The following is a 17,389-nucleotide window of genomic DNA, read 5'->3' as shown; positions in this document are numbered from 1 at the left end:
ATATAATTAACTGCTTGACATGTTGGGCAGGACTGGACATACGCCCTTGTTAACTTTTGCAGTTCAGGAAAGTAGACTGCCTCGCGTACGCGTTGGATAGTTTTTCGAATACCAGCATGAGAAGCTAAAGGGCTGTCATGGAGCTCCTGCAGGATATTTAATCTAAGACTAGCTGGGATAACAGGTCGAAATTCGTTGTTGGAATTCGTAGTTTTTGTATAGAATAATAGACCATCTATTAGTTCGTAATGGGCCGCCCTATTTCTTATCGCCACAATATCTTGGTGGCTAAAATTTTCAGGATCCTTCAAATACTCATAAATACTTCCAAACTCAGGATCCTTACCCAGTTCGGTTATTACAGTTTCTCGGGAATTTATTGTACACGCTGTAAGCATTGCCATCTTTACGGTATTGCCTTGTTCTTCTATTTTAATCCTTGATAGGGCATCTGCTACGATATTTTCCTTTCCAGGGGTATGCTTGATTACCAGATTATATTCTTGCAGCTTGAGTGCCCATCTTATTAACCTTGGGGATAAATTTTTCCCTGAGTACAATCTAGTTACCGCCGCATGATCAGAGTATACTGTTATCGGCGCCTTTCCAAAATAGACTCGGAACTTTTGCACTGCTAACAGAACTGCAAGTGCCTCTCTCTCAGTCGCAGAATAGTTTCTTTGTGTTTGATTTAAAGTTCGGCTAAAAAATGCCACGGGCTGCTGATTTTGCGAAAGTACCGCTCCTACCGCATAATCCGAAGCATCCGCTGAAATTTCTAAATTTTCATCCTTTTCAGGAAATTTCAACACAGGGGCTTGCATTAATGCTAGTTTTAATTTTTCGAAAGCACTATTGGCTTCGGCCGTCCACGAGAATCTTGCCTTTTTCCTTTTTAATTTTAACAATGGCTCAGCGATAGCCGCAAAATCTTTTATAAAGGACCTATAATATGAACAAAGTCCTAGAAAAGAAGAGAGCTTCTTTGCCGTGTTTGGAGTCGGATACTTTTGTACAGCGAATATTTTTGATTCATCTGTCTCGATCCCTTTTTGAGATATTTTGTAACCTAAATATTTTAATTCAGGGGCTGCAAATTTGCACTTTTCGACATTAACTTTTAGACCGGCCTCATTTAATAAAGAAAACACATGTCTTAAATCCTGTACATGTTGGTCTAGATTATCACTAGTAATAATGATATCGTCTAAATAGATAAATGTGGACTTTCCAAGAATAGGTCTTAACACAATGTCCATGCATCGCTGAAATGTTGCTGGGGCCCCTGAAAGGCCAAACGGCATACGCAAAAATGCATAAGTGCCAGACTTGGTTATAAAAGCAGTCTTAGGCACGTCCTCAGGCCTCACCCCTATTTGAAAATAACCAGTCGTTAAGTCTAAAGTCGTCATAAATTTGGTTGATTTTATGTTCCTTAAAATTTCTTCTATGATCGGTAACGGATATACCGGATATTTCGTTATGGAATTTAATTTACGGTAATCAATAGCGAATCTCCACCTTTTTGGATGCTCCAAAGGATAGTCATTATTTTTCTTACATAAAACCACCGGGCTAGCATAACTACTTGAGATGGGCGTTATGATCTTTTTACGTAGCATATCGGTAATATGCCATTCTATAATTTTTTCCTTATTCTTATCATACCGGTATGGTTTTTGACGAACTGGCAATGCATCTCCGGTGTCAATACTATGGTTAGTAACCTGAGTAAATCCTGGAATATCACTAAATAACGAAGCGAATTCACTTACCACTTGTCGGATTCTATCTTGCTCGTCATTAGGCAGGTGGTCAAGATTTAACCTTGGCGGTTCAGCCTTTTCTACACGCACTGGTTTCATTGTCAGCTTAAGGGACGCTTCATTAAAATCCAGTGTAGCTTGTGCGTCTGAAAGAAAATCTATCCCCAAGATTAAATGTGCTTGCAGATTCTTTACTATAAAAAACATCACCTTTATTTGTTCGTCCTTGATACGGATATACAAAGGTACTTTACCTACGCACTTACATTTTTCTCCTTGCGCCGCTAATACTGTCGTATTATCCGCATTATATATGCGGTATTTGCGAAAATACTTCCTAAAAAACTGTTCTGCCACACAGGAACACTGCGCGCCGGTATCCAGGAGTGCGGTGGCTGGGATATTATTCACCAAGACTTCAATCTTCGGAAGAGTCAAATTTTTTACCATTACTGTATTTAACTTGTAGGAAGAGGGGTTTTCGTGGCCTTCGGATTTCCGCACCCTCTCGTCCGCAGAAATCCGTTTTAGTTTAAATTATTTTTCCTTTCCGTGCTTTCCTTCTTTTTCTACTGGCCTTGAGACTTTTTTCCTGGGTTGCTATTGAACTGTCGACGTTCGCCGGCTGTTTTTGAATGCTCGGGTTTCCTTGCCCACTGATTCGCTTTTTCTCCGTAGCCATGTGCTTGAGTTTGTTGTAGTCTTGGCGTACCAAATTGGTTTCGCTGTTGATATTGGCGTCTTCTTTCGACGTCCGCCGTTCTTCTACTTTCAAACTGGATTGCTAGCTCAAATAACTTTTCCAGTGTAGTCGGATTTCTTAATTCAATAAAGTCTTGCACTTGGGGCAGTAACCTCGGCAAAATCACTTGAATTATTTCAGGATCCGGACGGTTTCCATACAAGAGCTTGAAAACGTGAATTTTTCTTAAAATAAAGCTCGAGAGGTTTTCGATTCTTTGTTGATATATGCTGAAAAGTTCCGTTTCTAATTTTGCACGATCCCTTACAACAGGGAAGGCTTTTAGTAGGGCAATCTTGAAATTTTCGTAAGTATAGGTGGGACTTCCTGCTTGACCCAAGAGACTTCTGCCTATACATTTGAACCAGTTAAGCGCTTGGCCCCTCAAAGCGCTGGTAGCTAAGGTAACTTTTTGAAACTCGTGCACGGGGTAGAGCATGAAGTGGTCATCCAATTTTTCCAAAAAACTGGTTACCGGTGAGTTTCCGTTAAACGTTGCTTCTGGTTTCATCGAAGCGCGCATGGTCTGGACGATGTAACCGAATCCTTCCAGGGCGGCAGCTGGCATTTCTGGATTCTGAGCCGTTTCTGCAGGCAGCACAGGTTCTTCTTGAAACTCGGCCACGGTTATTCTTCTTCGTTGGGCGCCACTATCAGGGTCTATGTTCCTTCTAACCTTCTTCGGGAACACACAAGGACCTGACTCGGAACATTGAGCTTACTAAAGCTATGTTCACTAATTGTGGTAAGTAGACAGGATGCAGACGAAGGGTATACAAAACCCTTTATTTTTCTCTATATACAATAACTTCCGTACTTCGGAATACAATGACCCGCCACTCGGGGTCTAACGTAAAAGTATAAAAATAAAACTAAACTCTAATTTAACTTTAGAATAATACACGTGGAAGATTGGCCTTATAATAACAGGAAGTGTATGTAGCACAGAGACTGTGAACACTACAATACGTTTAATTTATCAAGAGGATTAAAACCTCTGGCCTGGAAGGCAAACAGCAACTGCGTAACTTCTAAGGTAAGCGGCCTGCGTTGACTCACTGCTTCCTCTCTCTCGCTTGGCAAAAAGGCCACACTTAAATACTTGGCGTTCGCCAGACAAACTTTGCATAAAATCCTTAACGCTTATAATTCTGCCCGGAAGTAGAAAATAAGAAGTGATAGTAAAGATTCAAAATAAAAATAAACGTTAGTAAAACTTAAGATCCTTACACCTTAGCCGTGAAAAGGTTGAAAGCCATTCGGTCATGACTATTATCTCACATACTCAGTTACTTCGCATACATGGAACATAGCATTCGAAATGAAAAACTCAATATTTACAACAAATTCATTCGTGTAACAAATATCTGTCTTTCTACACCTATGGCTTTAAAAAAAGATGTTACATTTTATCGTCAAGTAATACATTTTCATTGTACAAAATTGCATTCATTCGAAGAATTCAATTTGTATTTTCCTCTGTATAAAACTGAATGTAGAGAAGTTAGATGTTTAAACAACCCCTACATTTTCAAAAGATCTGGAGCAAGATTGTCCCCTCCTTGTCAGCTCTCCTCCTGAAAAAAGGGATTGTAAATTTATGACCTGACCACATATGGGGGTATTTCCGTGTAGCAACCATTCCGCTTATAGGTCATTTTTCTTTTAATTTATTAATTCTTCCGTTTCTTTTATTTTTTCCTTATCATTTCAACAGACTTTTTATTCAGGATTTAGCCTTTATTTTAATTTCTAGTTATAAATAGGTGAAATTAGCTTAATAACAAAAGATAATTTCAATCATTATCACAATGAAATTTTATATCGACCAACTATTTGAATAAATGATGCGATATCAAAATTCAATAACATTCTTCTGAAAGCAGTATTCCTTTTATAAAAATACTTAATAAATTTCTAGTATACGGTGCAGCCTTGGTGCAATTTTGAAAATTATCGCCAACACCAAAATGACCCGTTTAACTGCTCATCGTGTATGTCCCGTTTACTGCTCATCATAAAGTTGCCAAATCCCTTATGCAACGGATACCTTGTGCATAGGATTAAACCAAATACTTAATTGTCTATTGAAGCTTCAAAACGTATTTCCGAACTTCACTTTTTTTTGGCTAGCGTTACCGAATTTGCCTTTGGCAACCTAAAATCGAAATGGACCCAATAGATTTCCCGCGAAATCGATAACAGACCCTCTGCAGAAATAAACTCATAATCCCGATATCCCATACATATATGTTCAAAAGAGAATAAACTCCGTAGAAGGTGATCAAAAATTAATTTATGGCTTAATTCAAACAAACACAGAAATTAAGGTAAGCAAAACCGTGTAAAAACAAATTGAAATGATAAAACGAAACTTAGCTTTCATGTGAATTTTCAGCGCTGACTCTCCCATTCTAGAAATTTCAATTTGTTTCACAAAGACCACATTTAGATTTATAAGGATTGTCATCCATCAATATCCAGTCTTTGTAGTCAGCTTGATGAAGCCACGGTTTATTGAAAATGCACTTTCCAGGCATCTCGTTCCTATTGGCGTCGGAGGGGCTGCGGCCTTCCAGGTTGGAATTGTTCTAATTTTGGCAAATACTTTAAGAATCCCCCTCTTTTTTTTCCTCGAGCACCTTCATCATCACTTTCGCCTTTAAAGAACTTCCGGCTTCACGCTTTCATCACAATCTGCATAAATTTATAATTAACACCTGTTTTGAAAGATTGGGTGAATAGCCAATCAGACACCCGATACTTTCGTCCTAGGGTAGCTAATTGTTTTTTTTATCGTTTGCAACGCAAATCCGCCAACAGATTGGTTAAGAGCCGTGTAATTTTAATTCCATATTCATGAGAAATCGCTTTTCACACTTATAATGGCAATCATTAGAAATGATAAGAAATGTCAAATGAGCAAAATTAAGGACCGTTTATTCATTTTGACCAAAATTAAGGACTTTTAAGGACAAAAATCATTTTTGAAAAATTTAAGGACCGTAGTAGTAGCTTAACTTTTTTCTTCATTGTTAACATGAAGGCAAACATAGTGATACTAAACCTAGCCTTAAATATCTGAATTGCTTTATTAAAAGGAAAATAATAATCAATTATATACATTATAACTGCCAACCTTGAAAACTTAATATAACTAATATTTAATTGCATATTCTAAATTTTTTGTTCTTTGACTCATTTCATTTTTTGATTTTCTTACACTTTTATACCACGAAAATCACACACAATTTTATACCAAGAAAGCTTGCTTTTATTTATCAAAGCATTTTTAGATACGATGAAAATAAAATTAATAATCAATGTGGATAAATTTAGTTATATACCATATCAGCAAAATTAAATACAAGTATTAACTAATTAAACACTGATTGAATTTTCATATAAAAATCTAAAAATGGCTGCAGTAAATTAAGATAACTTAGATCAAATGAAATTTAATAAAACAAAAGTCAATAAAGTGTAATAAGAAAAAAAAATACAATTGAGATGAAATAAAATTTAATAATAAGAATTTCTTTGAAAGTCATTAGATATGAGAGTACCGAGTTTGCCTAATTTACGTTTCACTGAAAAATTTTATTTAATCCTGAGAAACATTTTTCTTAGGAAAGGCTAAAAATTAAAAACCGAGAGATGTGATGAAAAAGTGGGAGTCTTTCAGTGAAACTGGGGAAGTTGGCAGCTATGATATATATTCTACGGATGGGATATTCAGATGCTGTAAATCTTAAGAAAGCTTTATTCCAAATCTTGAATCTTGGCACTTTTTCACCATACTAATTTTTCACTATCTTATTTCACTGCTACACTTTCTTGAATCCCCAGTAACTCTGAACATAAACAACCCACCATTATATGTCAAATCATGCTGGGGTTTATCTGAGCCAATGGAGTCTGTCCATGTTTTCACTAGCTTCCGTTACACGTGAAGTCCTGATTTTTCAACTGAACAACAACTTTTGAGCGTTCCCCGTTCCGTGAACCAAATCACACTATGGGTCCACCCTCCTCTTTGGCACGACGTGGAGGTTCAACGTCCACTATTACCCTTCCAAAGGGTGGCGCACCACCTGAAAATATTGATCTCCAGGCAGCACTGGTCATCAATTGCTACCTGCCAGTCGCATGGGTGAGCCCATTGCAGAAGGCCGTCGGGAAACAAGCCCCCCAGCTGCGGATCCAACCGCTCACAACATGCCAGACCCTGAGGCCGGGCAATAAGTGACCTTTCTCAGGGCCTTCAGAACCACCAAGTTCATAAATTTTATACCTCCATGGCCGAGACTGCCTAGGTACAGATCCTAGCCAGTAGCTTCGCAGAGTTCTCTACGTTGGACCCCAAGGGGAAACTGAACAAAAACTGATTAGTTAATGCTCATCTCTTATTCATTTCATTTTGATGATGTGGAGGTTATTGTAATGTTTCACAAAGGTAGTCGTTAATCAATAAGCTTTGATCCTTGGAGCAATGTTGGGTGTGCAGATGTTTCTGTTAGCTGCGATAAACCTCAGTGCAAATGGTCTTTAAAATTTCTGGCTATTCCTAGCAAATTATGCCATGATATATAAATACATCATGCAAAACTCTCATTGTCTTCCACTTGAACTATTCAGGACATGGCTACTGAATTTTGAGCTTTTAATTTAAATTTGAACTCTTATACAAATATGCTGCAATTAATTTCATTAAACGAAATTTCAAATTTTGCTTTCTTTATAAACTTTTAATGTTTCAAGTAATCTTCATTTTTCCTTTTTATTTGAAAGATTTGGTTATCATTAAGATTCAGGTCTGAGAAAATTTATGACCTACTTCTAGTCCACCCCCCCCCCAATACAAGTTAAAAACTATATATCCATCGTTTGTTTAGATTTGATATATCAATAGCACATCTTAATGGTTATGGACAAGTAAACCATCACAAAGTTGGTGATGCAATCAAATTTAAATCTGCATCCAATATCAACTTCATCTCCAAAACAATGATGAGAACACTTAAAATAAAGTTTCAAGAGCAAAGTATAACTGAATGGTAGAATTAATGGGATGATGAGCCATGCAAGAAATATTCACATCTATATTCCTACCAAACTTTGTTACAGATTATGTATTTTAATCATGGACATCTTCTAACATATTATGGAAGAATGAATATATATTGTACGAAGATATATTGTACTGTCGATGTTATACATATCAGATGCTGATGTTAGTTATATTACACTTGAATTCATTCTGTTCAAAGGACATGAAGAAATTATCTTTATGTGTTAATATCATCTAAAGGTCACAACAAGTGTTCAAGTACAGACTACTCAAGAACTATACTAGTATGATTAAACATGTCAGTAATACTAGTATAATACTAGTATTACTAAATAACTGTTATTCTTGAATGTTACATATAAGTTGAAGAATGAATATATTTACTGTTAATAATATGCATAATACATGCAATTTGTTTTCCCTCTTATACAGTATCATAAGTTATGTCACAGCTTTTAATTATAGACTTTATAAGGTATTTCTCCCGCTTCTTAGCGAGCCTTCGTGGTGTAGTGGTCTGCACGCTCAACATGTAGTTGAGAGGTCCGCAATTCGATTCCCGACGAAGGCGTTGCTAATTTTTCATCTTGCCTGCTTTTTCCCCTAAAAAAATACCTAATGTCTTTACAACTTGAATTCTGCTGAACCCCACTAGGTTCAGGTATGATGATGCCATCACAAAGACCTCCAATCAGTTTTGATAGATACATTTTATATTTTCTACAAGAAGTCCCATATTAACCCTTGGTGATCTTTAACAACTGGATAAGATGTATGCAAGTGTACTCTTGAATTCTCTCGAATACAGCACTTTTAATTAATGGCAATGAGCATTTAAAATAGAATCTGCAGATGTCTGGCTTACCATTGATTGTAGATAATAAAACAATTATACTTCAAATTGATACAAACCACGAAAATAATTTTTGAAAAAAGTTTAATATCAAAATTGAAGATCAGATATAACATTATTTACATAAGAAACAGATGATCAGAATGAAAAGTCAGCCAGTTATACATAAATGAACATTAGCCATGCTTTACAATATCGCATACAGTTTACTACATGTAAATTTCATCATGAACAATCACCTACCCATGTTTGCAATATCGTATAAAGGAATTTAAATATTTAACAACAAACTGTGAAATGAACGTAAACAGTCACAGGATATAAAATTTAAAATTATAGAATTTTATGAAAATTAAGTGTTAAATTTAAAAAAAAAAAAAAAAAAAAAAAAAAAAAAAAAAAAAAACTATAAGCAAAAATAACAAAATGAAAAAATATTACACATGCATGTTTCAAAACTTTCTTACACAACCATTTTATATTGTCCATTATTATTTGAATTTCCCATATGTGAAGTGGATTTTATGCAATTCCGAACTTTGAAGTGATTTTATAATTCTTCCATTTTCTGTGCTACATGAAAAGGTGTACTGTATTGTAATATGATCACATCAGTTGAATCCATAAATTGTATGACATTAAAAAAATTATTTCCTAACAATAATTCTTCAGATGATGTTATCTTCAGATTATATTAACATAAAATAGTTAAAAATTCCATCTCACTTTTTATTTATATCAATGAAGCATTACAATATAATAAGGATTATTTGTTTTATAATCCTACATGATTTACCCCTTTCATATGTATTGAGAATATTAAAGTGTAACTTAAAACCACAATAGAAAAGAATATAAAAGTTTGATTCTACAGTTATTTTCATACTCAGAAATAATCTTATAAAACATATTTCTATGAAAAATTAAAACATATCATGCATAATGAAATGTTTAAAAAAACACACTTGAACTATAAAATTTTTACTTCTAAAGTGCTTGTATAAATAAATATAAACATAAAAAACTCTCCTTTTTTTTATTTGATTGGATTGGAATAATGGGTATGATGATGATGATGGTGAAGATGAAGCAATTAAAAAAATCTCATGCATAATAGCTTGGAGAAACTAATAAATCAGTTATCACAGCTAGTTGATCATCGGTAAATTTAAGCTTATGATCTCTCCAGTTATCATGATGTGTCCGCCGGAAGCTGGAGAGAGTCTTCTTGATTGTAGCCTGGGAAAAAAATAAATAAAAATTTAAGAAAAAAAATGCATGAAACAAGTATTAGCTTTCTAACGTAAAAAAAAAAAAAAAAAAAAAAAAAAAAAACTTTATTTTAAAACTTAGGTTTATTAGCTTTTAGCTGGATTTTGCTTAAGCTTTGAAGATAAAAATAGAAGCATTTGGAATACATATGAAGCTATTCAATAAATTGATACAGGATTTTATTTGCTACCATTAAAGTATGAAATCAGTTATTTCATAAAATACCAGTTATTTTATGAAATAACTGAGTCTTAAAATGTGTAATAAATTATAATTCCTCACTTAAATTAGTTATTTCCCAGAACAGTACCCTACATCACATTAAAGTGTAAAATAACAAACATGATTCACCCTGCTTTTTAGTATCTCTTACTGAATTTAATATATACAGATTACAGTAACTGAATATTTTTTCTCTTTAGACTTTTAGAATAATCATTAATCATATCAGAACATAATAATAAGGTGCAAAGAGTTGTTTCTAATTGTAAAATACTATATTGAAGTCTTCAGACCGTATTAGACTGACAAGCAAGTTGCACTTTAACTGCCTACCATTAATTGATATAATAACTCGTAATGTGTGGAATTATTATTTTATTACATTTTAACTCGACAAGTTATTTCATGAAATGGCTAGGTATTCTATGAAATAACTGAATTATATACTTACATATACATAATGTAATATTTTTGTTAAGAAATCCTACTGATTTAAGACAGTTCAAGCTGCCTCTTGTATACATGAGAAAATATTTTTGCAGAATATGATAGTTTCAGCACAGTACTGTAGATGCAATAACAGCAGGATCAGAATTTTTTATCTTGACTACTAGGTATCTTTCCTTGACAGCAACTATTTCTCCATTGTAGAGTCATTAGTTTCAACGCATGAAACATGAGAAGGCCACAGTATTTTTACGGGATTCCAATTTCTAGTGCTAGTCAGACATGCTTCCCATGAAGGCATAGGGTGGGTAAGAAAGAAAAAAATCCTTACATGTTTTAAAATATTTTCAACGAGTTATTTTAGAACTCATTTTGCTAGGAATGCATATTTATATTCTTCTAAAGTAAAATATCAACTACTTCTCCAATTATCTATTATTTACATGAATAGAAACTTAAAACTCAAGGAATACATGTGTAACTCTTTAAGCTTAATAATGTAATTCATATTTTATTTTCAATTTATATTTAAAACATTTTTTGAAGAATAGAAATATATATTCAAAATATTTTACCCAGCTCTGGATAAAGCTAAAATTTACCTCACTGTTTGGTTACAAATTATATAAGGAAACAGGCACACATAAAATTCACTATGCTTAAAGAAACAAGATGAATAATAATAATATGTACTTCAATTGGCTGAGGATCATGCAGGTGATCTCCAAGTAGAACTAAAATGTCTGGAAGAAATTCAGGAACATCATATGGAAAAGCACTGACACAAGCACACAGTCCTAAAATACCAGCATGTCGTTCTCTTAATTCTTCAGGTTCTATCATATTTAGTCCATTTGCAGCAAGTCTCTTACGCTTAATCTTCTTCTGGCATTTACTTTTAAAAGTACCCTGAGCAAAAACATAAAAATAAATCAGATTAATATACATGAACATTAATATAAAAGTGCCATTTTTAATTGAGAAATTATGCAAAGGCCATTTATGAATATATTGGTTTAGCAGATTAGCTGAATACCTGTAAGAACACTTAAATTTCAGTAACTTATTATGGTGCTTTCTGATTATCCACAACCCCAATGAAAAGCCTCAAACTTGTGGTCAACTTAAGAGAGAAAAGTTTTTTTTGAGTATATTTACATTTATTTCAAACACTACCCTATTTTTTCAGTTTCTTTTTTTTTGGGGGGGGGCACACAAGACATTTCTTTTTCTTTTGTGCTGTTCTTTTTTAAATATATAGTGATCTGTTTCTAGTAAAATAATAATAAAGAAAAATAAACAGATAATTGCACAAATCTGACAATGCACACAACCTGAGCACCCAAATCTTAAAATGAGAATGGAAAAAAAAAAAAAAAAAAGAGACACATGATACCTTTCAGTTAAGACACAATGTGCTGTATGTATGCAGAAAGCAAGTATGAGATTTTGCCAAGATGAAGAAAATTACAGTATGTCGTCCACTGCCATTGTAAAACACCAAAAGTCTCACAGAAAGGCTCATAATCAGCAGTCACACTTCCAAAGGTGTCAGAAGTGAAAAGCTGTGTGAGGGCATGAAACATGCCTATCTGGGTTGCCACATAAATACCTTTTGGTGACATTGCGAGTTGCCACATAAAGATTTTATAGCAACACATATTTTTTTGAAACAGTGCACTGCGTCATCAATCGTTTTTTGTGGCTTTTTCAATGGAGATGCTGATAATCAGAAAGCATTCTTATTACTTACTACTAGAGCATCTGTTATTTTGAAGTATTCACAATGTAGAAATCCACATAAAGTTTCTGCTGCAGATTCTCGTACCTAAAAAATTACATAAAGCTTACAGAAAATATTTGAGGGAATGTGTAAATTAAAAATAATAAAATCTACACCTACCTCAACTCTTTCATCTTGTAAAAGAGTTAACACTATCTCATTAATTTCATTAGTCCACTGTTCATTCTGCATGATTGTAAAAAGATTTGAAAATACCATTGTTTGTAAATAAGCAGCTGCAGATGCACGTGAATGCCAAGAACTTCCAGATGCAATCTGTTATATATATAATGAGCTCAGCTTAGCAGAAAAACAAACAACTACAATTTATATTTAAATATTTTACTAGAATAAGAAAATTTCCACTTCTAAAAGAATAAAAACTGCAGCAGTATGTATTAAAAGTTTGTATAAGTTAATACATACACACAATACTGCAAATGGGACTAGATTGCGCAGTATATAATAATAGACTCTCCTACATGCAGATTGACAAAAGTCAACCATAAATGTACTACAACCGTTCAGAATTTTTTTATGTCTATCATACCCACAGGCTTCCTTATCCAGACCAAAAAATTAAAAAATTTACTACATTCTTACTTTTTCAATACCTATCATACCTGGACTCATACTCATCTAGATTAATTAAGCCTAATTTAAAATTTACCACGCTCTTAATTTTTCATGATGTTTGTGACCTCCTGATTATCCGACAACCTTACTCAACTCAATATACCTCCGGCAAGTATGTGAACATTTTGTTGGTTAATGCACATGCATATATTTTTGAAACACCATGCTTTTCTTTGGTGCGTAACAATTTAAAACAGTGTTGTAGTTTTCATGTGTTAAAATGCTGACAAACCATGCAGCAAAATTTGTGTTTTGCAGCAAGAATAAACAATGGCATGTTTATGCGTCTTTTTAACTCGAAAATTTTTAGTTTACGTAATTTACATAAATTTCCTTCGCTTTAGCACCTTTTCTAAGGTTATTTGCTTCAATAAACAAATCAATGTTCCTACTAGTCTCTGCTGTATGTTTTAATTTGTTGATATTTCAACAATGTACCTTTGAAGAATAATTTTTTCTTCATTTTAGAATTTTCAGAGTTAATTAAGTATTTTTATTATTTTAAAGAAGTGCCTGCACTTAGAATCTAGAGAACAAACTGCGAATTTTTTTTTTTTTTTTGATAATATGAGTATTAAAAATAAAATATGGTCAAGACTGGTGCCGAAGCTAGTGTTGCAGAATTTTTAGAATTTAGTGAAGGATCAAGCAACAAAATTTAGGACAGGCACTAGGGTATGTATGATGCAATGAGATATATACACTGATCACCAAAATTAAAGGATAATGAGAAAAAATATGCTTACTAAGTTAATGTTGTAGACAATGCCCAATGCTCTAATTATTTATGTTAATTAAATACAACTGAATAAAAAATTGCACTTCTGCACATATGTTCGTGCCGGAAATATGCGAATTCAGTGATCGACAATGGAAGCATGTTCGAATTCCGGTCTGTAGTGTTGTTTAAAGTGAATGTGGTTTCTGAGAGTAATCAGTATTCAGTAGTTATGGCTCAAAGGCATCATTTAAAGTCAGGGGTAGTCAACGTTTTTATACTCACTGTCCACTTTGTAGGTAGTAAAGTTCCCTTAACACCCACTGGTTTCGCAGTAACTTAGTTTAGCATAAATACAAATTTTCGAGTGGAGGCTTAGTAAAAATATATATAGTTAAATTTATCCATTTATTTACAATTTGCTTATATTTATATGAGACGGGATCTCGGAAAAATATCTCGTAGTCTAATGCTTTGATAAGACGTGATAATTCCATTATGTGCATTCTATTTACACAACAACAATAAGAGAAGTGGCAAATAAGAGAAGTGGCAATAAAGATATAGAAACAGGAGAGAGCTGAGTGCAGAACAATGGGCTTTCATCATCAGTGGTAGAATCAAGGGAGATCAACCATAAAATAAAGGTCGCCCAAGATTTGAATATCCATCAAAGTGTCATATCAAGAGTTTTGAGCTGCTTTTTAAGCACTATATCAGTTGATACACAGCCTGGTCAAGCGCAAACGAGAGCGGCAACTGCATCAGAAGACAATTTTCTGTCATTGTTGGCATGAAGAAACTATAAGAGATTGGTTTTAGACCTCGAGGCTGACACATGAACTCAAATTAGCCATTCTATTGCTTCACGAAGGCTTAACAAGGATGGACTGTATGCGAGAATAAGAGATGGTTTGTGTCCCACTCACTCTAGCTTCCACAGGGGCTAAATTAAACTGGTGCTGTCACCATGTTCAATGTAGCCAAGATGGCTGAGCCTAAGTATTGTTTACTGATGAGTGCAGATATAGTATGACAGGAAGGAACATGCAACTGTAGACAGGAAGGAACATGCAACTTGCCTTCCCTTGCCCATAAAATATACCATTTTTGGGACTGAGCTTTAATGGTTTGGGAAGCAATCATGAAAATGGCCGCACCGATCTGCATATCTTTCGAGGAGGCTCTGTAACTGTTCAAAGGTTGGGAACCAGTTATTGGAACCCAAAGTTAGACTGTTTAATAATGCTGTTGGCCCAAAATTTTTGCTAATGGATGACAATGTTCAGTCTCATTGAGGACATATGGTGTCAGAATATTCGCAAACAAATGGATTGGCCATCTTACTCAGCCGATATGAACTCGATTCAGCATTTGTGAGATGTTTAAAGGTCGCTGAATTTCAGCATACCTAATTCCTTCCTGGACCATCCAGGAGCTAAAAAGTGCACTTTTAGAAGAGTGGTATGCAATTCACAAGACGTGACCAACAGTTTGGAAATTAAGATGAGATGTATGCATATCTGTCTGATGTGATCACACACCATATTGAAGAAAACATTTTCCCACAAGAGGCAACTTAATTTTTCCGTCATTTTCCAATCTCCATAAATTTCATTTTAATTTTAATATTTTGAAAATAACCAACTGCTAAACATTGTAATTTATGCTGACTAATGCTTTTGTACAAATTTCTATTAATTCTTCATAAGTATGAGTTATGTTTTATTTCCATCATTAGTCTTTAATTTTGATGAATCTTTTAACTCACTGTCTGTTTTCAATTTCTTTGCTTCCTCTGACTGATTTGATGCTTGCATCTAGCAGAAAGATAAGAAAATAAAGGGGAGATAACCATCTTAAGAGAAAGATATTACAAATTTCCTATAAAACACATCCATTATGTGTTAATAACCATGAAAACTACTTTCGTCACATTTTACTGAAAATTGTAGGTCTATAAGTCTTGCCTTCAAAATATTAATCTATAAATTTTGCCTTTAGACCTTCCGAGGTGCAAGGTCTAAAATGAGAAAGAAAAATTATCCCTACCACATTCCATAAGAGCAAAAAAGGAGAAAATTTTTAGGGGGGGGGGAATCAAAAACTTCAGAGAAGTGTTGATTGAATTTTCACCGAAAAACTGATAGACATTCAAATATTCAGAAACTATCACATGGGAAAAAATTCTTATGATGAAAAAATGTAAAAGAAGACAAAATAAATTATATTTTAAAGAATTACAGTAGCATTTTTGTTTCTTCTAAGAAGTGTTCTGAAAACTTAACTTTATGGCATTTATCATCTTGTTTATTTTTCAGAATGAATACATTCCTAAGTCATCAAAATGGAAAGTAATGTCACTTTAAAATATGGCAAGAGAAAATAAAAATGTTTTATTTTAATGAGAGGAGAAAATAAAAATGTTTCTTAAATATAATTTAAATTTATTATCATTACTTTTATAATATTTGTCAGTGCTGTTACGTTCGTAAAAAAAAAAAAAAAAAAAAAAAAGGCAAAGTGAGATCTCTGAATAAACTGATTTTAAACCACCATAATGTTGCTAAGTCACCAAATTATCCATACACATTCTATTATTAATCCATATCTCAAAAAAGGAAAAAGTTGTTTTTGATGTAATATTTTATGAGTTCTTCACTCACACACGTGCACCCCCCCAAAAAAAAAACTATTTTGAAATATTTGTTTTAATTGAAGCAGGTCTTTATGAGTGATCTATTTTTAGTCAAGGTCACTGTTTATCAGAACATTACATCAGTCAGATGTTTATATTTGTGTTGGGAAGGGATGGAAAACAGGCGTTGCTTTGATGCAACTTCAGCAGGAAACGAGTATACTTTTTCACTCATTCCTTTCGGGTATCTTGCATTAGAAGAAGCCCTTCAAAGATGTTTTGATGAAGAAACAGATGATGATGATGTTAATAATGACCAGAAGGAAACTGATATTGTTGTTGTTCCCCCAGAAATTGCAGAGTCTAGTGATGAAGAAGAAAGGAATGGCAATGTTTTAAATAATGATAATGATATTTTACGAAATGATACTGCTGAGGAAGTTGAAATTCACGTAAAAAGTAAGTTTCAGCCTTCTAAAAGCAGTTATAGTTATACTAAAAATTTTAAAAAGCAGAAGACTGAGATCTTGAAGTGGATAAAAAAGGAACTGTTAGTTATGTCTCAGGAAGAACATGAAGAAAGAGATAGAAGAGAAATTATAAAAGACAAAACACAAGGTAAAACTAGTGCACAGATTTTCGATTTTCTTTTTGGTTTAGACATTTACTCTCTTCTCACTGAACAGACAAATATATACGCTCAGTAAAAAAAAAAAAAAAAAAAAAACAGAATTTATTGCATTTGAAGCTTATATGAGAAGATTTATTGGAATATTATTGCTTACAGGATATCATTCTTTACCTCAAGAAAAAATGTCTTTGTCTTTTGATAAGAACATTTCTGTTCCTGTTGTACGAGAATTGATATCACGTTTGCAGTACAGGAATATGAAGCAGAATTTGCATTTGACAATAGTCAAATTGACAATACTGATAAATTATATGAGGTGAGACCGCATCTAAACTTACTAAATATCACCACTTTTTACTACTGGAAATATAAAGTCTCTTTTAGATTTCAGATGTGAGAACGCATTATTTCTTTTGCAAACTCCTATTGAGAATGTAGAATTAGCCAGAAATAGATCAGCAACAGGAAGACCTAGTAAATTCAGCATTCAAAAACCATTGCATGGAGATGTCAGACATTTTATCGTAAAGTCTGTTGATAACAAAAGACTTTGTTGTAAAGAGTACCATAGCCAGACTGTTTATAGATGCAAAGTATGTAATGTAGCTTT

The 17,389-nt window shown here is 33.6% G+C and overlaps 1 protein-coding gene across 3 annotated transcripts in view; it reads right to left on the bottom strand.

Moving 5' to 3' along the window:
* Positions 1-8,499: 8,499 nt before the first annotated feature.
* LOC118195372 (proteasome activator complex subunit 4-like) overlaps positions 8,500-17,389 on the bottom strand; it is a 243,815-nt gene continuing 234,925 nt past the window's right edge. For 2 of the 3 annotated variants that reach the window (XM_085822048.1, XM_085822056.1), the window contains 4 exons: positions 12,277-12,432; positions 12,127-12,201; positions 11,067-11,282; positions 8,500-9,671 (listed from right to left, as the gene is read on the bottom strand). In XM_085822048.1, coding sequence (XP_085678174.1) covers positions 9,537-9,671; positions 11,067-11,282; positions 12,127-12,201; positions 12,277-12,432 — 582 coding nt within the window. In that variant the 3' untranslated portion in view covers positions 8,500-9,536. The remainder of the gene's footprint in view (positions 9,672-11,066; positions 11,283-12,126; positions 12,202-12,276; positions 12,433-17,389) is intronic. The other variant, XM_085822053.1, reaches the window with a different exon arrangement.

This window comes from Stegodyphus dumicola, chromosome 1 (genome assembly GCF_044657685.1).
Source record: "Stegodyphus dumicola isolate Sdum_Otavi_A_Nest chromosome 1, ASM4465768v1".
NCBI lineage: Eukaryota > Metazoa > Arthropoda > Arachnida > Araneae > Eresidae > Stegodyphus > Stegodyphus dumicola.
The sequence above is the reverse complement of the archived record's forward strand: the minus strand, read 5'-3'. Positions and strand labels throughout refer to the sequence as shown.